The sequence below is a fragment of the Bacillus rossius genome, chromosome 13 (assembly GCF_032445375.1).
Source record: "Bacillus rossius redtenbacheri isolate Brsri chromosome 13, Brsri_v3, whole genome shotgun sequence".
In the NCBI taxonomy this organism is placed as follows: Eukaryota; Metazoa; Arthropoda; class Insecta; order Phasmatodea; family Bacillidae; genus Bacillus; species Bacillus rossius.
The window spans coordinates 7,353,318-7,376,277 of NC_086340.1; the positions used below are offsets into that span (position 1 = coordinate 7,353,318).

Genomic DNA, 22,960 nt, shown 5'->3' on the forward strand with positions numbered 1-22,960 from the left:
CCCGTGCGGGCCAAACTAAGTAGCTGGTAAGCTAAGTTAGGCGTGAAGCGCCGAGGCAAAGTCTCGTAGACTTCCCACAGTACTTACGTATTATGTAGAACACTCATCTTGGAGCACTGATTTAATTAAGTGGAATACCTCATGGTAGATTGAGGCCGACCGCGGAACTGTACGTAAAAGTTTAAGAAGAAATTACACTATTGAAAACTACATGTCGGTGAAAGCAAAGGTTGATGGTTCCGCGTTGCGCGCAGGCTGCCGGCCTGTTGGAGCTCTTCTAGGACACTGCCGGTTTCGCCGCGCGCGACCCCCCTCCCCTGCCAGCCCTCCAGCAGAAACGTGTGAATTTCGCGGGAAACTGAACCGACCAGGTTCGGGACAAATCGCACAGTGAAACATGATTTTGCAAGGACTGAAATATTAATTGATGAAAAATAATGTTTAATAAAAACCTGTGGAAAAATATACATAAATTAATTTGTTGTAGTGCGGCGGAGGGATATGCCACACCCGGCCGGATCCTTCCGCCGGCGCAGCACTCGTTGCATGGGGTTCGCCTCGTCGCACGAACTACACTTTGCTGCGCGCACGAGCGCGTTCGGTGCACACGCTTTTGCGAGTTGTTGATGAGGCATAGCGGTCTATGCGACAGAGGAGCATTGGCGGTCGGCGTCAGATTATTTCGTAAACGTATGGAATTTTAAGTGCTTTGTGTATGGATTCGTTGCTCGTATACGTAGTGTAATCTACTATGATCCTTAGGAAATTATTCTGTTTGACTTGTAGCCGATTTATATGGTGATTCGCAGCATAGCCCCAGACCTCACTTCCATATAGCAGGTGCGGGCGTACAATTAATATGTAGAGCTTAAGTTTTTCCTATGTGGTAAGTTAGGTGCTTTTAACATTGGGTACAGGTTTCTTAAGGACCCTGTTGCGATGTTTGTTGATCTAGCGATGTGTTTGTTCCATAGTAATGATCTGTCTAGCGTGAGTTCTAGATATTTTGCCTGAGTAACATTAGGGATAGGTTGTTAAAAAAATTCTAGTTTCTTGTCTGGTCTGCCTCCACTTTTTGATATTACAAGCGTGGTTGATTAAGCTGTATTTATTTTAATTCGCTACCGAGTGTAAAATTGCTCAAGTGCTGCTAGCTGCCGTTGTACGCATACCATGACATATTTTAAATTTCCCGATTGTTTAATGATAGCCCTGTGGCACCCCAGATGTAAGTTAGCGAGTAGTCGATTTAGCCCCGTCCAGGGCAACATAGAAGTTACGACGCCATAGATAGTGGGCCACCAGGTAAATATGTGTCTGGAAAATAGAATTTATTAATTTTTGAATAAGGCCTGGAATCCAGACTGGCCAACTATTCACCACCAATGCCATCACCCAAAGTCTTTGGCTTTGAAGAACCGGCCAACACACCATCACCATCGCCCAAGGTCTTTGGCTTTGAAGAACCGGCCAACACACCATCACCCAAGGTCTTTGGCTTTGAAGAACTGGCCAACACTCCACCACCATCGCCATCACCCAAGGTCTTTGGCTTTGAATAAAAGGCAGGCCCTCCACCAAAGCCATCTGGAAATCCACCATCCAATATTATTATTTTTGTATGGTACAGGCTTATTGACGTATAATAAAACCAACAAAGGCGTTCTTTTGCCAGTTCATTGCTGACTTTTCATCATTTGTTTTCCAGCAGGAAATATCTTTCAGTAATATAGGCTATGTTTGTTTTCTTAGTGTATCAAATAACACAAAAGATTTATGAAAAAATTCAGCAAGCAACCTTCAGATAAAAAATAAATCAATATACCTTTAAGTTGTGTTTGAGAGAAAATGAAGACAAACATTTTTTAACACAATTAATTACTATCAATAGTATTTGTTTATTTTTAACCACATGGCTCATTATTCTTATTTTCTAACCAAATATACCGTAGAACAAAATTTTTGACTATTCTATTACTTCCAAAAACTAATTTAAAAAAGCTGTAAATTAATTTTACCATTATAATAAACATGAAGCAAAATACATAATTGCTAATAGCCCTACAAAGTTTTGACAAGATCAAAAATTAAATATTAAATATTTCATTTACCAAATAAGCCAGTACATAAGGCATGATACGTGTGTTAAAACCAAATACTAAAGACATTAAATATTAAACTTTAATTCTGAAACACAGCATCGTAGTATTCACGTACATGAGCCGGGGTGTTATGGAAGAATTCTCAGTGCGGCTTTAATCATACCCTAATATAATTTTTGGCATTCTGAAAGATACAATATAAACTGTCACAAAAATTACTGTAAAATAAACGAGTGACCCCGTACAATTAAATTATAAAACATTATTTTTAAACCTACAAACAAAAACATAACTATTCACTCTTTACAAAAATAATTTCAAACCATGCTTTGAATAACAATCAGTCCAAGTCGTAAATTACTACTGAGTTCAGCATGTGGCACAAACTCTCTCTCAAAAAGTTTTGATCATGCAATCTTTCTGCCTGTGCTTACCATCGTTTCTTGAATCATGCAGAGTTTTAAAATTCACGTCGACATGGCGCAATATTGCATCTTGTGGGGTAGAGAAGTGTTCCATCCGAGAATACAGTCTAACTGAAGAACACTCACTTGGCATCTTGTAGTGCACCCTACCAGGCAGTTTGCAAGTCTTGCAAACTGCGGCAATGCAGCTGGGACTCCGCCAGGAGTCGCCAGTCGCGCTTGTTTTTCTATTTATTTTTATTTATTTATTTAAATTTGTTTATTTATTTAAATTTGTTACATGCCCACCGACAGTCTTGGGACTTTAGAGGTGGGCACGACACAAAACAAGTAGAAACAAACACTATCACAATAAATAGAGACAGCACAGGATAAACACAAAAGATATAAATACCAAAAGGACAAGATAACATGACACATTACTTAGCGAAATGTTAATTACATAATTATTAAACTATACACAAAATATATAAAAAAACTGGATAATACATAATATAACATGTGAGTGGAGGACAAGTTAAGAGGATAAATTTTTAAGTTTAGACAATTGATTATTATTGTGATTCTTAACTAATCGGTATATTATGTCATTAAAGTTATGTAGAGTACAATATGTTTGGTATAAACGAGAATTAAATTGTGGTATTTTTAACTCAGTGGTTTCCAGGAGATAAGTACAGTTAATTTTAGTGTTAAAACAATTTTCAACAAACAGAGAATCTAAATATACTCTACGTGCACCAAGAGTTGAAGAAAGTTTTTCATTGCATGACTTATTAATTTATTTAAAGTTATTTGGCATGCTATATACTTAGAGATGGTGATTTATAGCATTTAAAATTATAACATTTAGCATTTTGAATTTGAAATTTAGCATTTTGTAGCATTTTTAAAAACAAGATTTAGCCAATTCTCTCATTTTACATTACTGAAGAAAAGTATATTTTTAAAAAGCATTAAATAATACACATATCAATTATTAACAGCCACATAAATAAAGATCTAGCACAACTACAAAGATAGCCTATATTGGCAGGTTTCCAAACAACTTTTTAGCACTTATGAGTGCAATAAATTGAATACTTAAAGTTACGAGAAATATTTTTTTAGCTGTGTTCATGGCCATAGTTGATGTAGAGTGCACAAATAATGTTATTGAAACTCGTTTTTTCAATTTTTTTTCTTCGTTTTTTTTCCAATTTTCGCCTTCTTTTGGTTTTCGATCATGCGAGAAACCGTTGCTTGCCGTTTTACCAACTTTTTTTCTTCATCCGATTTCTCGGTGAATCTTTTTTTTGCAGCCTGATGTCCCTCAGATTTAATGTGCTTTTCAAGTACATCTTTTTTTTTTCACTCCAGACGGCGATTACATAAATTGCACATTAAAATATTTGTATCACTTTCGTAGAACTGTTTACTTTTGTATTCATTTATGCGATCGCGAATGGAAATTACGTTTCGTCCCATTTTTACCACGAGAAATAACAGTATACAACACATTCACGAGTATGCGCATAACGTATTTGTAAACCGGTAGCCTACAACTCACGTAGTTTCGGTTCCCTACCACGTTCGTGCAACTTCGGATTTCTCTCAAAAATTTAAACTAAAAAAATTGAAGGGTTATGTTAGGTTAGGTTAGTCACAACATGCTTGTTTTCATTGGAAATTTCTGATTTATCGGCTGAAGTGGCGTTAATACCAAAACGCAAAACTTCAGAAATCTTCGGAAATTCTTGCAGGGAACCAAAACTACGTGAATTGTAGGCTTCCCATTTGTAAACACACCACCTTCCACAGACTACACAAGAACGTGGCTTTCACGTGAAACACAGCCAGAAAATGGGACTTACAATTGTTAGCGCGGCGAAGCAGAGATGTCGCAATATGGTGGCCTAAAAACTTGTACTCTGCAAGATGACGGACACTCTTCCAGCTAGTTGTTCTTTGCTTTGTTTACAATTGCGAGGCACGGATGGCCATTTTTCATTCAATATTTACGAACAATAGTGTTGTGAATGACGTGACAATAAGATAATTGTGCTGAATATGTCATAAAATGATGGTTTCTTTTGATACTGAACTGAAACGAAAACAATCGGTAAATAAATTGTGTAGAGTGAAGACGAATCTACGTTTTTTTACCTTGATTTCGCATTTATCTCGGAATAGTCTAGATTTCGCATTTTATAGCGGAAAAAATATAATTTAGCATATTTTCGCATCTATTTCGCGAAAATGAAAAATCACCATCCCTATATATACTACATTTTTTAAATAAACATATTGTTTTTATGAATAATTTTACCTAATGAATTTTTTTTTTGCCGCATAATAATCGCACCCTACTTTTCAAACTTGAATTTAGTATAAAATGTGCGATGATCATGCGATAAAAAACACGGTACTGTGTGTGACAGTCGTCTACTGCTTCCACACTTTCACCAGGATATATCAGCATCATGTACAGTGATGCATGGTGGGTAGCAAAGCACGACAACGCAGCCGAACTGGAAGTCGGCTTCCTCTACCCGAGTGAACCATCACCGCCTTTTGTTTTCCGCATCCTCCTGACACACAGACCACTACCGTGGATTCAGTGGCAGTTCGATCGGAACCGGCCACTCCGACAGGACGTGTGTACACACCGAGTGAAAGCGACACTGTCTATTTTAAGGGAACAAAAGGAAAAAAATGAACACTTGAGCCATTCCATTTCAATTCAGGCAGGAGCATGTCAGGTCACCATCTCGGATTTGCTTTAAAAAATTACAGCAGTTACAACCAGTGCAGACAAGAAGTATGCCAAAAGGATTTTGCCCCAAAAATTTTTTTCCCCATGTTATAGCCTTTTGAAGTTGGTTCGAAATCAAAAAAGGTGGAAAAAGGGGTGTTTTTTTAAATGAGCGGCATTTCAAAACTATTATACTGATTTTGTTGATTTTTTTTTTATTTTGTACCTATTATAGTGAACTACAGAGTGGAATAGTTCCAATGAGCCCAACAACAATATCTTTAAGGGGGGAAACTAAAGAATTTGGCAAAAAATTTGAATTTTTTTGAATTTTCAAAAAAATTTTTTTATGTGGAATAATCAATTTTCATAAAAAGTAATTCTGGTAATATGTGGACCTATTACAGTAGTTTTACAGGAAAAATTGTTTTTACTTCTATGATGCATGGAATTATTAAAATTTTCAAAATTTGACAAAAGTGCCATTTTTGATTGAAAATGACTCAAATATCCCATATTTTAAAAATCTGAAAATTTGTAACTTTGTAGTCCTCACCTTTAGTAATAGCATGCACTTTGTTGGATAGTGTGTTTTTGCCTGTAAACATTTCTAGAATTTTTTGAAAATGTAATGTCATTACCTTTTGTATGTTGTGCATGCTCAATTAATAAATGTTTTGTTGGTATCTAAATACAGTAAAACCCCTTATTTGCACTTTTCAAGGAACCCCAAGGAAAAAGTGTAAATTGCGGGAAAGTGTAAATTGTGGGAAAGCACTTTTATTGGCAGTTAATGCTAAATTTTAGCTTAAAAAAATGTATCAGCATTTACTGGTGCTACAAGACAAACAATAGTTGTTTACAACACATTTAGGGCACTGCAAAAATATAATTTTCTTAAATATAAAAAACAATGCAACATAAAGCCTACATTAAATTTTCTCTAGTACAGTTTTATAGGTGTACATACTAGTATAAATTCAACACTTTTTAAAGAAATCTGAAATTTTTGTTTGACTTTTCTTTTGTTCAGTTTGTATGGTCTGAATTTCTTTTTCCAAGGAATGAAGTGCATCAACTGCATTTTCACGTGCTAACCAAAACGGACGTTGACTAATGTAAACAATGAAAGCCATCATAGATATGTACTGTACATAATGCAGCACTACTAAATATACGTACTGTGTATGAGCGCTTTCCGGTAGTATCGATAGCTCAGCGCTTCGGACTATGCTCTGCTACGAGAGTGCTCTATGACACCATAAATAAAACCGTTTGTGGTTCTGCTACGAAAGTTCTCTATGGCAGCAAAGATTAAAACGTTAGTAGAGGAGAGGCACCATAGAACTTGTCGATATTGTCGTTGGGCTCATTGGAACTATTCCACTCTGTAGTTCACTATAATAGGTACAAAATTAAAAAAAAATCAACAAAATCAGTAAAATAGTCTTGAAATGCCGCTCATTTAAAAAACACCCCTTTTTTGATTTTGAACCAACTTCAAAAGGCTATAACATGGGGAAAAATTTTTTTGGGACAAAATCCTTTTGGCATACTTCTTGTCTGCACTGGTTGTAACTGCTGTAATTTTTTAAAGCAAATCTGAGATGGTGACCTGACACATTATCTTGCTAACTGCCTGAATTGAGGTGGAATGGCTCACTTGATACTGAATGGAACTAATATAAATTTTTACACAAAATTTACGTCAGTACAGACCGCTTGCACCCCTTAGTATTGAAGCAAATTATCTTCGGTGACGTAGCTGTGTTTTTATATAGCAAAGGTTCCAAATAACTAAAATCTAAACAATAAATAAATAATTTTTTTTTTTTTGAAAATTTTGGAACAAAATTATTATTTAAATTGTTAAGTTCATTTTTAAATGTAAAATTTTTAATTATTCTGATTAGAGATGAAATGTCAGTATTTTATGAAAATAATAAAATAATAATAATAATAATGAAAATTGAAAAATTTAAGTTAAAAAATAACAACAGAATTTTGCAGTATCACAAATGAGATAAATGCATGTCCCTACTGATTGAGCCTCTCATTTGATTTTTGAGTGTTTGAAATGGTTGAAATAGCATGAAAACTAATTAAATATATTTTGCTAGTCAACAATGATTAACTGTAGAGGTTGTATAATCTCTGCCCCAGTAAGTTAGAAATATTGATTTGAGAATTAGTTCATAAATTTAAAAACTGCAGTCAGGATGGTTGAGAATGATCCCGGAAAAACATCCCAACGCTGCCGCTGCCTTGCAGGCAGTCTCGGCACCGTGGTTCGTACGATCTTGTGCAAACAAAAATTAGGAGTTTTAAGGACAGCTTTACTTCGCTGTCTTCACCACAATCACAAAACAGCGAAATAGCATAACTATGTGTCCATCTGAAACTTACAGCCCTAACATTCACTCTGATCACTAATTACATTTGCTTAATAAGTTTAAAGTTAGACAGTCAAACAAACATTTTAAGTTAAAAGGTGAGATGCTAGTTACTAAAAAACAAATTAAAAAACATTTCCTATGTATAAAATATAATAACGTAGCTTGAAATTTTCTACTTGTACTGCTCATGTGCACAACAGCGTTGTTTGCAGCCAAGTCGCAAACAGAAGAACATAGAAATATGAGTGTTTATCTATTACTTGCACGCTGTCAGTCTTTATTAAGGATTTTTCTAAGGATCGTTAGTTTAAATTTAAGGACTTTTAAGGGCCTTTATTCAATCAAAGGCAAATTAAGGACTTGCAAGGATATTTCGGGAGGCGTACAAACCCTGGGCGTGGGTTTTACTGCATGTCCTCACTCATGGGTTCATATTTAAGCAACAGCTCTAGCTTTTACAAACTTTTAATGACAGAGTCACAGATTACAGGTGAAATAAACCAACTTTTAACGGTTCGACTTGGCCACTCGCTCCAGTTCGTCCTTCTTCTTAATAGCATACGAGTTGGACGAACCCTGAAACAGCGGCAGCCAGAACTCATCACGTCACATCCACGCCTTGTCGGCCCACTGTTAGCCCAAAACCACAATTTAAGTCTCCCAAAACCATCTATGAAATGTGGAACAAAGAGAAACAAAATGTATTGATCCAATGTTATGACCTTGTGTTTACAGTATAAAAAAAAAACCCACAGCAAATTAAAAAAAAAATCTCAAAACCTTGAAATCTCATAACAATATACCTGAAAAAAATCCACATTCTTTGTAATCAATAATGAAAGTACAATTATACTGTACTGTTACTAAAAGTAAAGCATCTTGTTGCAAACCTGAAAACACATACTTTAAAGTGAGAAATCTTTTATAGTGCGGTACTTTATGAGGTTTCACCGTAAATAAAATACAGTAGAATCCCGCCGATGCTGCGACCCCCCTCTGATGCGTCCATTCCGTTTATACGACCGTTTTTTGAGAAACCGTGAAAAATTTGAGCAGAGAAAGTCGAAAATTTGAGTAAAATTGGCTGAAAAACAAGTCTATTACACTTTGTTGGGCGCTGTGTGTTCACGTTTATCTTGGCGAGCGCTGTACTGTAAGCAGGCAGACAAAAGACGGCTAAAAATAGATACCACCCCTCTAGACTGTCCACGCTAGCCAATACCGGTAAACTGCGCGCATCACCTGATAGCATCTACGCGCGCGTCTATTGCCGTCCCGGTCCCGGTCCCGTTTGACGATTGTGACTCGTTTTTCAATTTACACGGACTCGTGGATTCGTGAAAATGAGTATAAAGCGAGCCAGTTTGTCGCTAATGAAAAATTATGAGATTATCCAGCAAGTGGATAAGAAGACAATTTCCAAGACGAAGATAGCACAGAAATATGGCATTCCGAAGTCTACTCTCTTAAAAAGAGAGAAGAAATTATAAATGCAGTACAGAAGGAAGGCAGCAATTTGAAATTGAAAAATTTGAGGGGCGCGACGTATTAGGTGCTTCAAGTGTGCGTGAGAGATAAGATAAAGAAGGTGAAGAGGGCGAGACCTGCCAGCCAATATATTTGTGGGAGGAGGAGACAGATAAAAGAGAGCGAGCCCTGCAGTCAGCGGAAGTGGTCAAGGTCGACATTTACCGTCACACTCTCGCTAGCTAACGATGCTGCTGGTCGCCAGCCTCACACACACACCCACGCACACACATACATACACAAGCGCGCGCCGCCAGACGGTGGCGACTGGCGAGTAGATGCGTGCGCAGCCAGCAGTTCCGCTCTCCTTCCCCTCACTTACCCGTCCAAACGTGTTTTTTCCCCCTTTATTTTACGCTGCGAAGGGACGTGGAAAAGATAATTGCTTGAGCTGTCAAAATAAACATTGCTGACGGCAAGGACGGGAGCGCATCCTGTCGGTCTGTCGCTGTGATTATCTACTCCAAAAACATGTCACAGCATTTCAGGATAGCATTGTTCTTATATCTTTCGTTTATAGCCGAATGTTTATTACCTGATCCACACAAGTTCCTTCGCCACGTTTTGAACGAAAATAACAACCAGCCGGCTAGCATAGCCGAACTCGCGTGACGCGAATTCACTTTATAAATGGGCGGGCGGTCGGGCAGGGGGGGGGGGGGGGGGGGGGGGGGAGAAATATGCCCGAATTCTCTATTGCGACCATTCCGTTTATAAGTCCGTTTTTCCGGAAACCGTGAGGGGTCGCATCAGCGGGATTCTACTGTATTTATATTTAACTGCAATAAGACTTAAATGTCTATCTTGCATACAGCTTACATCAGGGCTCTAGAAATTCCAGGTGCCAGGTCACCTTAACACCTAAACCCCGATAAAAATAAAATAAAAAAAACCAAATCATGAAATATCCTTGATTCAAAAACAATATTGGCCTGAAAATAATACAGTAAAATATTGCCCGTAATAATAGTTACGGGCTACTTATGCAAAATCATTAATATTTCCAACATGTTTACTGAGGGCTATATAACAGGTATAAAAAGTGACACAAGTGTTTGTAATTGTTATCCCTTGCACGTCTTTTTACACCCGCTATATTACACAGAATGAATATCTGTTGAAAATATTTGTGCAGAGGCAAGAGAGGCATAGCGTAACATTCAATGACATAACCCTTAACTAGTAATGATAAAAAAAATTAACCCGGTGTTTGAGACAAGATGTGAGAGCGAGCACCGACCTTCGCAGCATTGATGAGCTCGTCGGCGACGCACTCCGCGATGGTCTTGATGTTGCGGAACGCAGCCTCGCGCGCCCCGGTGCACAGCAGCCATATCGCCTGCGGGCACCAACACACGGGATGCAACACAACCCAGGGACCGGACCCTCAAGTCACCTGCCGCCGATTCCTTTACTTTTCCTCGTCTCGACACGCATAAATTTCGCAATAGGCATAAATAAATTTCAACTTCTGAATTAAGAGTCCCATTCCAGGTAATTGTTTTATAGTTACGTTTAACACAATTATTAAACTTGCAGGATTTTTGAGTGGCCGAACTTAAACATGTACATTAGGTTCACACCTCAAATTTGCATCAATACTCCCTCAGGCAGGTAATCCCGTTAGGGCATAATCCTGGTTAGGAGAAAGGTGGGTCTTTTACATGCCAGACACTGTTACCAGAGCCTAACATGGGTTCCTAGAACCGGGAAATAGATTCGCCATTTCCAATCGTGGAAGGCTGTACTTAAAAAAAATAAAATATACACACACACACACACACACAGAGTACATACTTAAATCTACTGCATGTAGGTAAAATGATTCAAACGACTTTAGGTTCAGGCTGCCGCCTGTTCCGTGAGCGGAAAAAAATAGCACATTTTCCTTCTGTCAGTGTAGTATAAAGATAAAAAAAGTGGAACGATTTTTGTAAAATAATTTCAATGTCATATTTTAAAATATGAGAGTAATTTTTTTTTTTAGTTTTAAGAAAATCAGTAACTTCCAAAATTTTAAGGTAAAACTACACTGAAAGAAATTTTTGTAAATTTTACAAGGAAAATCCTTGGAAACCCTGTTGCCAAGGATATTACTTGTAAAACTACTAGGCAGAGCTTTGTACCATGTGCGATTTTTTAAAGGCTCTGCCTTGTGGTTTCGCCAGAAATATCCTTGGCAACAGGGTTTCCAAGAATTTCCCTTGTACAAGTACAAATTTTTTTTTTTAGACTGTAGAGTAGAATAGACAAACGTGAACCGACCTGGTTGACACGCCTCAGCGGCGACACGTCGACGGCCTGCCTCCTAACGGTGCCCGCGCGCCCGATACGCGTGGAGTCCTCCCTGGGCCCCGAGTTGATGATGGCCGACACCAGCACCTGGAGCGGGTTCTGCGGACAAGAACCAGCAATCCTAGTTCACACCCCTTCCTTTCAACACTGTCCCAAGCAAGCTGCATTGTCCCACAGCCTTACTTAGCGCTGATACGTCAACATTTTCCATCCTTAACACTTATTTATTATTAAAGATGTGTCGGTTCTACGTTTCCCAGTTTCGGTTCCGTTCCATAGAGAGGGATAGATTAACTTTGTACATTTTTCATCACGTGTTTATATGTTTTTTTTTCTTTCAAAATCAATTATTGCAGCTGATAGATGGCTACAAGAGTTGTTAATCATGTGTCTCCCTTATTTGATATCGCTAGAGACCGGAAAAAAATCGCGAATTCATTTCGCGATAGACCAAAATACAAATCGTTATACCTCAGTTGCTGCCTCTGCTGTTGGTTTACAACTCACACCTGGATGACTCTGGGCCGATGAGAAACACCCGACCAAAGCTCTATCGAATCACAGGCTGCTACGCTGGAACGTCTCACAAGACGGCAGCCAATGAGTGGGGTGGCATTTGACCGAGTGTACGTAGAACTGTGGGAGTTCATCCTGCAGGTCTTTGAGCTCGCGAATTTCCCCCGGTCCCTAGGTGTCGCAGTTATCGCCGACGTCGTAGCGTCAGCCTGGAAGCACGGAGGCGACACTCACCTCGCCGGTGAGCAGGTGGATGATCTCGAAGGCGTGCTTCACGATGCGGACCGCCATCAGCTTCTTGCCGTTGTTCCGGCCGTGCATCATCAGGGAGTTGGTGAGCCGCTCCACGATGGGGCACTGCGCCTTGCGGAAGCGCTTGGCCGCGTAGCGTCCCGCCGAGTGGGGCAGGTACTTGGCGTTCTTCTCCTTCACCGCGATGTAGTCCTGCAGAGGAAACACTCGCTCCACTGTAGGGCATAACCAACAATGCTCCAACCATAAAATCATCACTTTTAATTCTTTTTTTCCCCTCTCTTCACACAAATACTCTTTGAAAATAGATTCATTCAATGACGAAATTTTTTTCCCGACAAACGGTACCTTCAGGAGAAATTCTCAACTTAAATCATATGCGCTGTAAAATTGCTGACTCTTACTATTTTCCCCAACTATCCAAACACATAACCAAAAATTCTACAATAATTACTCGAACATAATGCAACGCTTTTTTTTTTTTTTTTACCAAAAGTGCCGAAACATAGTAGAGGTTGCATTGCAATCGCAAACTTGCATCTTGCCGCTGGAGGACGCGAATTAACAGCGATGACGATGGCTTAGCTGAAAAACCACTTTAGACTGAAATTAATTACTGCCGCCTGAACCCTCACTTAGTTGAAAAACTACACAACCTGCCCGTAAACTGCATCACTTATGCCACTTTAGTCCGCTATTGTTTCCGGCTTTCAGAACCTTGAGGAGAGAAGGGGCGTGTGAGCAAGCGTGCAGATTGAAACAGGATAACATTTTGGAATGCCATGGAGGGCAGGGTGAAGGGCAAAAAAGGTAATGAGTTCACTTATTATAAACTAAATCAAAAAGTTTGGGGTTATATTATATTCAGCCACATTATTTTCGGGAAAACACAGATAATACTTGTGGGGGAAAAGGACTTGAGGGGGGGAGGAGGGAAAGTAGGAATAACTTATAAGTAAAACCTGCTTAAAAATAATAGAAAACCTCCCAAAAGAGCACTACTTACGTAATCAGAAAACTCTATAAAAGTGTGCCTATGTTACTTATTGTAGCCCATGGTCGTAATGTTCCTTCTCCCCCACCATTACGAATTCTTGATGAAACAAATACACGTCCCAAATAATTGTTTCCTTTGAAGTTAATAACACCAATAATATTTTGTTTTCAGGCAACCACACATTTTTTTTCTATTACTGGTTTGAGAGATAGTTTTGATTACTTGTGTATACAAAGCAGAGAATAAGTTATGTTTTTGATAGTGTTTATAAACACTTTTCACACCAACTTTTTCTTTCTTTCTAGTTTAAAGTGCTGCAAATGAATGAATTTTAAGAAAGATACCACTGAATACCTTGTTACATGAAAGATAATGGTTCTGGAAAAAGATGGCACTGTTATGAAACGGCTCTTTGACTAAATACAAGTGTTGTCACAATGGTTAGGGAAGTATTAAGCAAGGAATTTTGATAGAAAATGAAATATTTTTGAATAATTTTTGTGTTTACTTGGTGCTTATTAAGTGGGGAAAATACCCCAAAACAAACTATAAAAGAGATGTTAAGGATGATAGTATGGGAAACTTCTGGAGCTATAGTATTCTGATATTTAGGCGAGAAAAGTCTTAAAGCCATGTTGTACAGGCAAGAGTGCAAAAAATAACCAAGCAGCAAGTGTGAAACAACCAAAATATTTTTAAGATAGAAAGTTAATTAAACATTTTATTATATGTTGACATAAGTTTCATTGCTCCTGGGAAATTTTAAGCACTGAGCAATTTATTTTTCCATAATACAAAAATGTTTTGAAAGAAAAAAATACTTTCGTTATCATTATGTTGGTATCACAAATATTTAACTAATATAATGTTGTACTAGACATATATGTTCTGCCATCTCCTACACAGCTGTGACAAAAAGATAATAAAAAATTCTGGTTTTTCCCAGTGTATTATTTTTTAACATATTGGGATTAGTGATATACAAATAATATTAGCTTTTGAAATTAATTTTTCACTTTAAAACCCACAATCTGTTAAGTTTAACCTGGTAAAGTATTCATTAACAAATTAAAATAAGGTACAATAGTCTTGGTATGGCTGAGGGCAGATGGCCAATCACGACAGTGTACAATAACACATCACAAACTGCAGTGTTGACTTCACTCAACCAGCGCACAGCACCACAGCCGAACAGACACATGCTATATCGGATACACTGCAAGGGGGGCTCCCTACAAACTTTTCGGAAAGGGCCAACAAGAAAAGGATGCAGTTACAAAACATTACATTACATAAGTCAAGAGATTGGCCTGGGAATATTTATACACATATGGTCTCAATTACACAACTTTAATACTTTCATAAACTTTTTTTTAAGTAAACATAAATATCAGGTTTGGAAAAAACTAGGAAAAGAAACTCAACCAACTTTTTTTTGTTTAAACCCGGTTTTTACATTACATAAGTTATTTTGTTTCTCAGCATGTTCAAATGAAGGTCACACAACATCCCGCTTTCTGCCACTTATTTTGAACCAGAAAAAGTTTTAACATCAACGAACCGAAGCCCAGCATATCTGCACACGCGACCGGGACTTAAAACCACAGAAAGGGGTGTTTTCGGTAAATATCTCACGTCCGGCAACACCGGAGACACACACACCTGCAGGGACATGTCCGACACCTGCACGTCGTCGCAGCTCCAGCGGCCGAACAGCTTGATCTCCGGCAGCTCTGCGGGCTGCGCCAGGGCCACCGTGGGCTCCGCCTCCACCACCGCCATCTCCTCCTCGAACGTCTCCACCTCCGCCATGGTCGCCGGCCTGCCGCACCCAACCATCCCCGGGGTCTTCATCCAGCACTCACTTAAATGTGGGAGTAACAGGGGATTTGCCTAACTGCATTTTGCCTAAAATGTTACTATGATGAAAAAACCTAGTTTTGCCTAACGGCGAATTGCTTAACGGCATTTTGATAATGGCGATTTGCCTAACGGCATTTTGCCTAACCTTACCTAAGCTAATCTAACCTAATGGCATTTTGCCTAACTCCTATTTGGCCAACTGCGTTTTGCCTAACGGCATTTTGCCTAAACGGTGTTTTGCCTAATGGCATTTTGCCTAAAATTAGGCAAAATGCCTTTAGGCAAAACGTCACATGCCCATATGTAGCACAGCAGCTGCTACAAAAAAAAAAACACATTAACAATTTAACGCTTCACCCACCAATCACAACTCTCAACTATCCCCAGTGTCTTTATCGAGTGTTCGTTTAATAGTAGCAGAGCAGCTGCTTATAAATAAAAATAAAAATTTAATGCAGCACCCACCAATCACAGCTTCCAACTATCGCCAGGATCTTTATCGAGCATTCATTTACATGTAGCAGGGCAGCTGCTTACAAAAAAAAAAATTAAAATTTAAGCAAAAGGCTGGCTAGGTAGAGTCAGCTGCATTATTATAAGTATCTACTATGCATTAAAAACGTATAATTAACGTTGCTGACAGTGCGGCCGCCAAACTGTGAGCAAAGCTCCGGGCGTCAACGCACTATTCACCAACTGTTCAAGATTCCTCGAAAGTGTATGATTATTAATCACATTTAAGAGCCATTCCACTTGTGTCATACAAGTTTCGTTTGAAGGTTTCGCGTTTAAAATGTATTTCTCGGAAAATGGAAAAAAATTAAGTGCTGGAAACCTTTAGGTAATCCTGAATATTCCAGCATAAAATACATACGACCCAACACATACGCCTCATATAGGCGCATTCACAAGAATACTACATACCAGTTCGGTGAAGTGTGCATGTGGAGGCATGTGATGCATGAGCCAGCGTCTCCATCAAAACCCTCGCTCTTTCAAGCTTGTGCACCCAGCCTAGCAGCTCCCTTTAAGTAACAAACCTTTCCCTTACTTTGATGTATTAATTTATAAACCTAATCTCACGTAACCAACATTTTTTTTACTTTTGTTTTAATTCTACTTGTATTCCAGAAGACATTAAAATGCAAAATAATCTGTGAATATTAATATGATTGTAATTGTGAAGTTTAGAAGAACTGATATTTTTTTTTTTAGTTCAATTAATCTTGGTTGATAATCCCGTAAACTTGAGAAGTAATTATGAAGCTTACCGAAAGCAACCACCCCGGGAAAAAATTAAATTACATAAAAAAACTTTTAACAACTAGATATGAAGTTGGGCACTGAATAATGTAGATGCTTTAAAATTTTAATAGTGGGTTGTTTTCTAGATTAAAGTGTCCAATTGAAAACTAAAGAATTTCTTAAAACTTGTTTTTTTGTTATCCTTCACAAAAAAAGTTAACAAAATTTAAATACACAAATTCCAAGATGATTCTTCACAGATAGGCCCCGACGTTAGTTCATAGTTCTGTGCCAAAAATATACTATTTGATTTGTAGCTCGAAAAACTTTAAGTCCTGCTCACACCAACTCATGGTATTGCCAAGAACAAAACATTTCTCGGGGTGACATCTGAGACAGGAGGTTGCGACATGAGCCCTTAACGCCAACGCCGGTGGTCAAATAAATTCGAAACGTTTCGCAGACAAAATTGTTACTGATGACTGGGCTCAGACCACAGATGTTAAATTGTCTCTTGATGCATTATGTAAATAATTTTGTGAACCACCAACAACAGGCAAACACTCCTGGCTACTGCTGAATGATGACTGATGAGATGATTCAACTGCACAAGGAGGCAGGTGTGTTTTCTCACCGACCAATCACAAAGCAAACTCTTACATACAAGGACACAACACATAAAATAATAACCCTTGCTAAGAGGCAATTTTGCAGAAAACAAAACTGAAAAACCACAATAGTCTTTCTCATTGGATGGTACAATAACGTTGAAATTTTACAGCTTCTCAAGGGAGCAAACACATACCGATTTTCACATAATAAAAAAAATATACATAAAATGTGAGACTGTCTGGGAACTGAGGACCGTCTTTGTCGCGCACGTGTCTCTAATATTTCCTTTTGGCAAAACAATTCAAAATGTTCTAGGATCTTAATTGAAGCTTCCATATAAACCTAAACATAAAATACAGGCATGAACACACCGTTGAAAAATAAATAAAAATATAGTTATTTTTTTTCTAAATTAAATAATTAAATACCACAAAATATCAATAAAATACCAATACTCTGTAAAGTTGTGGAAGACATTGGCCTGCAATGCCAAAATAGTCCACACTGATTTATTAAGTATTTTCAATCCACTGTAATATAAAGTATTTTTAACTGTAGGTAACATAACCTAACCAACTATTCTCACAATATCAAAGTAGGCAATGTGTAACCTGACATCACCACTCATTAAAATAGTAAATAACTGGTAAAGTTTCATAATGCATACCCAAGTCTATCCCTTGATCTCAATGGCATGATCCTGAATACATTGATCTTATGGTACACTAAGCTTGCTGTTTTAATTTAGTACATTGAATGATCCTGGACACAACAAAAATTGTAATGTAACAATGAATTATAATCGTATTATACAGATGAAATACATATCCGAAAACATTTTTTTTTACTTCCTTACATTGTTTGTAGTGTAATATTTTTTTGTCAAAGATATTTTGACATACTAAATACAGCATCATGTACTACAGGATCCATCATACAGGATCACTCCATCAGGATCCAGGGATAAACTTGGATATGTGATAAAGAACAATTATTACCAACTACAGGAATTATCAAAATGCTCTCTTATGAGAAATGACAGGGAATAGAAAAAACCAATGTGGACCTACTTCAGAATTACAGATTCTTTAAAAGAAACTGTGTATGTCTTTATCTTATAAATAAATTTAACTGACAGCCATTTCGTTACTGTGTTTGCTAACTTATTGTGAACACATGATATGATTTGAGAAGTATTTCTTGGGTCTCAAATGTCACACGTTTGTTATAGGAGTATTGCACCCGCAACTTTCTAGCACTTCCAGCGTATGTAGCGCTATAACAAATCCATGAAATAATAAAAAACAAAAGCTATACGTGAAGCTGATAAAAATCTTAAAAGCTTCACCACACTGATTCGTGAGTTCAGGCACAATACCAATGCAAGCATAACCTTCAAAATATATATATATTAAATTCAAAGGGTATTGGTTGGAAAGAATTATAAAAAAAATTATAAAGAATTATAATTTTTAAAATACAATGACACATATTAACACATTTAAAGAAAGACAAAACGTTTAAATAGTAGAAAACACATTGCTCGAACGAAACACGTGTGATGACGCAGATATTGAGTACATAACTCTATACAGCACATCGCTTTTACACATAATTTAAAACTAGTACTATTCACGGTAAATCACAAAATGTTAATAATATAACATTTATTAAAACAATGAATATTTTATTATACCTTCAGAAAGATATCAACATACGCGCACGACAAACCGGAAAGACCGAAACATTTGCAGGTACACCAACATACTTCCGAAAAATAATTAAATTTTGCAGAAATATATGAAAAGTATTATTAACGACATATAAACCTAATGTGTAAATATTTTACAAAAATTTAAATGAAGGATACCAATCTCTATTAATAATTATTAAAAATATAATAAATAAAAAATTGAATTTAACTGCAATTTCTTAGCAGCAACCATTCTATGTTAACTGCATTTTAAATTGAATGAAAATATATGGTTGCAGTTGTCCTCGCTGGTTGACATAAAGTCCTCCCTCAACATAAATGTGTAATTTCGTTTAGCTTTCTGCGTACGTCTTTCGCATCTATTACTGCCAATATCTTCTCCACAAGAAGTTTTTACATTCACCTTGCATATCACGAGATCTACTTTCCGAGAATGAAAGACATTACTTTTTAAATGTGAGAAAGAAGAATGTAGAGCCAGCCTGTGAAATAGACGGAATAAAAACTGTGCACCTACTCACTGTCGGTGGATCAGCATAAAAGGTATCACCTAAGAGACTGAAAGGATAAATTTTAGCCTCGTGAGTAACAGACCTAACACCAGCTGTAGCAGGGCCGGTGCAAGGTAAATTGGTGCCCTAGGCGAAAAACCTTAATTCCCCCCCCCCCCCCCCCCAGGCCAGACCCCACAAAAAAAATTTTCCTTACCTCAAAATACATCACGTAAGCCTAAGATTTTGTCAACAATAAAATGTAAGCACACTTGTGGTTTTTTTATTACTTTTTTTACTTATTACAAATCATAAACAGGTCACCATGGACTTTAAATAATTACTTATATCAATATAAACATTCCAAACTGTTACAAAAATCCATTATCATCTAGTTTCAATTATCGTTAAACATATTATATTTAATTATTGACGTGAAAACGTCTAGTAAATCGATGAACGCCGGCTGCACACACGAAAAAGTGTCCCACAACGGATGTCCCACTACGGTTATGCCCTGTTTGCTCATTGTACTCATGCATGGCATCTCTCTTCCACTCGATTGGAACAACCATCGATTTGACTTTTCAATCATATTTTCGTCGTTTGAATTATTAATATCATGTAATTTAACGATCGTCCACCGATTTTCAGCACAATCGGTATGGTTATTTAAAAGTAATGTTGAATATTCAAATACGTTTTGAACCAACAATGGTGTTTTACAGTGACGCCAACCATTAGTGCTCCTCGAATCCGCACAGACCGCTATGGCGCATCGCCGCCTCGCCCCGAGCGTGTGCGACGTGAACGCACCTGGGTGCAGGGTGGTGCAACGCCTCGAACGTAAGCTGCCCTGCCTAATCGACTGTCGCCCGCGCGAAAGTCGACCACGTGGGTACCGTTAGGTGACCTGATTACCTGGACTTTGAAATTAACATTCAGCACTCTAAAAAACAATATTAATTAAGTAATGACTATGTTTAAATATTAATTGTAATTCTGGACTTAGCGCGATCAGGCGGCGTGCATGGCCCGGGATTACTTTTGCACACGACACGTTTTCGCGGGAGTGAGGCTGGGGAGTCGTGCGGACGTCACAGCCCTCGCGAGTTAATCACCGCCCTCCAAGGAGACGAGACGCGAGTCGCCCGCGGAGCCTCACGACCTCCGCCCTTGCCATCTCTACCGGAATTGCGTGAGTTTTCAGCCCATCAGAAACGTGTCCTGTAGAGCGCGGCTCCCAGTAAGCGGGTCATGCACGACGCAGCGCATGTATAGCGTGCCTGACAATAAACCACTTTGAATTGAGCCCCCGCGTATTTTTTACAACGCCCGTAGTATAGCGTCCCTGGTGGCTAAAACAGGCGGGGGTAACTCTGTCGGAACGACCCTTACTGCTTGCCGGCCACGTGGCGACGTCACGCCCTGAGTCAAGAGTCTCGGCTACGCACTAGCACGTAGCTATTATTGCTAGTTGGCGCCCAGAAGCAACTCCACACCCTCAACATCACCTTGGCAGAAGGCAGAAGGCGTCAACAGTTACACATAATAATTCAAATTACACCCGGGATCTTTTGCACAATGTTTTAAAAAATATTATAACACATTATAAATAAGTTTGGTGTATTTGGTATGTGTATTTGTTATAAAATCGTGTTATAAAAACGAAATAATAATATTATTCCCTTACCGTGAATTTTTTTTTATAAATAGGTTTGTATATAACATCTGAAACTGTTACTTTTAGGTATGGATTCGTAGCCGAGCGGTCAGCGTGGCTAAATTCCAATCTAAAGGTTATCGGTACGAATCTCGGCAGGTGCGAACCTTTTTTTTTATAGTCTTCTAAAAATAAATACGGCTCACACAACGTTTCAAAAGTAATAAATATATTTGAATTAATGAATGCAAATAAAAGTAAATTTATTAATTAAATTGTACATTTCATTTCACTCTTTTGTATCCATACAAAATAGTAATAATTCAATAAAAATGATTCAATTTTATTCATAAAAGTATGCAGAGGTAGATTTTATCATAAAAAAGATAGAAAAATTAAAAAAAATTTCTTCCTTAAAGAATATAATATTTTTAATGCCTAACTTGGTTGCAAAAACCTATTACGGCTCAGTCTCAGGCCGAATATGATATTTCCTTTTCTTCTGGATCAATAATTTCATCAATGTTTTGTTATGACGTCACGTTAAACTGTCGTCCGTAAACCGACTTTACAGACAACCAATTTTTTTTGTAAATAACTTAACTTGTAATTGTGTATTCAAATAGGGTAGTTATGTGTTTTGTTTGAATCGTGTAGTTATGTAGCCTTTAGTGAAATTGGCACAGTTACACATACCAAGTCACATACACTTACAGATTTACACTAATAGTTTATTCTTGGGCTTTTCGGCACGTAGTTGCACACACTGGGATGTGGTTGCTGGCATGGAGCTTGGCTTGAGTTTTCCGTGAGTCGGGCCGACCTCCATAGCGTAGTCGGATGCACACCAGCTTACGGTGCGAGGGTCCTGGGTTCGAGTCCCGGGTAAGGCATGGGTGTACCATATATATTCTGATATTTGATAACGACTTGAATTTGAGATTCGCACTGAATATAATGACCCTTTGGCCGTTGGCGAAAGCTGTAGGCCACATAAAAAAAAATTCCGTGAGTCGGTTAGTGATGGGCAGAACGGATCTTTTGACCGAATCGGTTCTTTTGGATCAGTGCCGTGTAATGATTCGTTCAGAACGATTCGTTCATCTCGGTCAATTCGTTCTTTTCTGTGTATAGGATCTGGCTCTTTTATCAGGTGTCGTAACTCGTTCATCCTTTAGAGTATTACGTACGTGTTTTTGTATTTGAATTTGAACATTGCTTTCCGTAACCAGTGAATCACAGTTGCGTATATGAAACAAGATTATTTATATTTTATTACTTTTTAAGTTACAAATATTAATATATAGGCTATTTACACTCTAGTGACAGTAAAGTGTTTACATGTAGACCAACACATTTAGAGAAAAAAGACAAAAATTTAATACTACTACTGCGATTCAGTATGAAGAGAAACAAATGAAGTACATTAATTAACCCAAAAATGGTAAATGTGAACATTTGTAGTTACTTTCCCTGTTATTTTTTAATTCATACTGGTTTTTTTTTTTAGTTTTTTATTTCCAAATTTGTGTATGTGAATGTGAAAAAGCAATTTTAAACCACTACTTAACAGTTGACATTTTCAGGTATAGATACTTTTCATGTTACCCTATTTTATTTGATCAGTTATCGTTTGCTCTTGTGAACATGCACACGCTGTGATTACTAATTCTTCAGACTCCTGACGTCATGAATCATTTCACGAACGAATCGGACCGGGCGCGTGGCCGGTTCTCTCATCTCGTTCTCTCGTTCTCTCGTTCTCTCCGCGTTTTCGTTCCTCCGAATCTTTCAAGGTACCGGCTCTCAAAGAGCCGGCTCTCAAAGAGCCGGCTCTCAAAGAGCCGGTTCTTTACATCGCGAACAAATCGCAAGATTTCGTTCTCTCAAAGATTCGTTCTTTTTGAACGAATCGTTAACGAACGACCCATCACTAGAGTCGGTTGCACAGGCACTTAAATGGTTATACAACAGTTATATGAACAAATTTGTACATACAATTTTTGGTTACAATCGAGTTCTGTATAATATATTAAACAAATTTATAGCATATTTTCCTTTATAAAAAAACGATTTGTTCTACTATCCAGTTACTACCAGTTGTCTTATTGATACCACACACCTTTTA

At 37.8% G+C, this 22,960-nt stretch overlaps 1 protein-coding gene across 1 annotated transcript; it reads right to left on the bottom strand.

Moving 5' to 3' along the window:
• Positions 1–8,106: 8,106 nt before the first annotated feature.
• On the bottom strand, positions 8,107–18,734 carry LOC134538167 (small ribosomal subunit protein uS7). The gene is made up of 6 exons (XM_063379228.1): positions 18,661–18,734; positions 14,907–15,066; positions 12,230–12,439; positions 11,450–11,578; positions 10,425–10,523; positions 8,107–8,233 (listed from the first exon to the last, which is right to left on the bottom strand). Exons 2-6 carry the CDS (start codon positions 15,054–15,056, stop codon positions 8,165–8,167), a joined length of 657 nt encoding a protein of 218 aa, XP_063235298.1. The 5' UTR covers positions 15,057–15,066; positions 18,661–18,734; the 3' UTR covers positions 8,107–8,164.
• Positions 18,735–22,960: the final 4,226 nt, after the last annotated feature.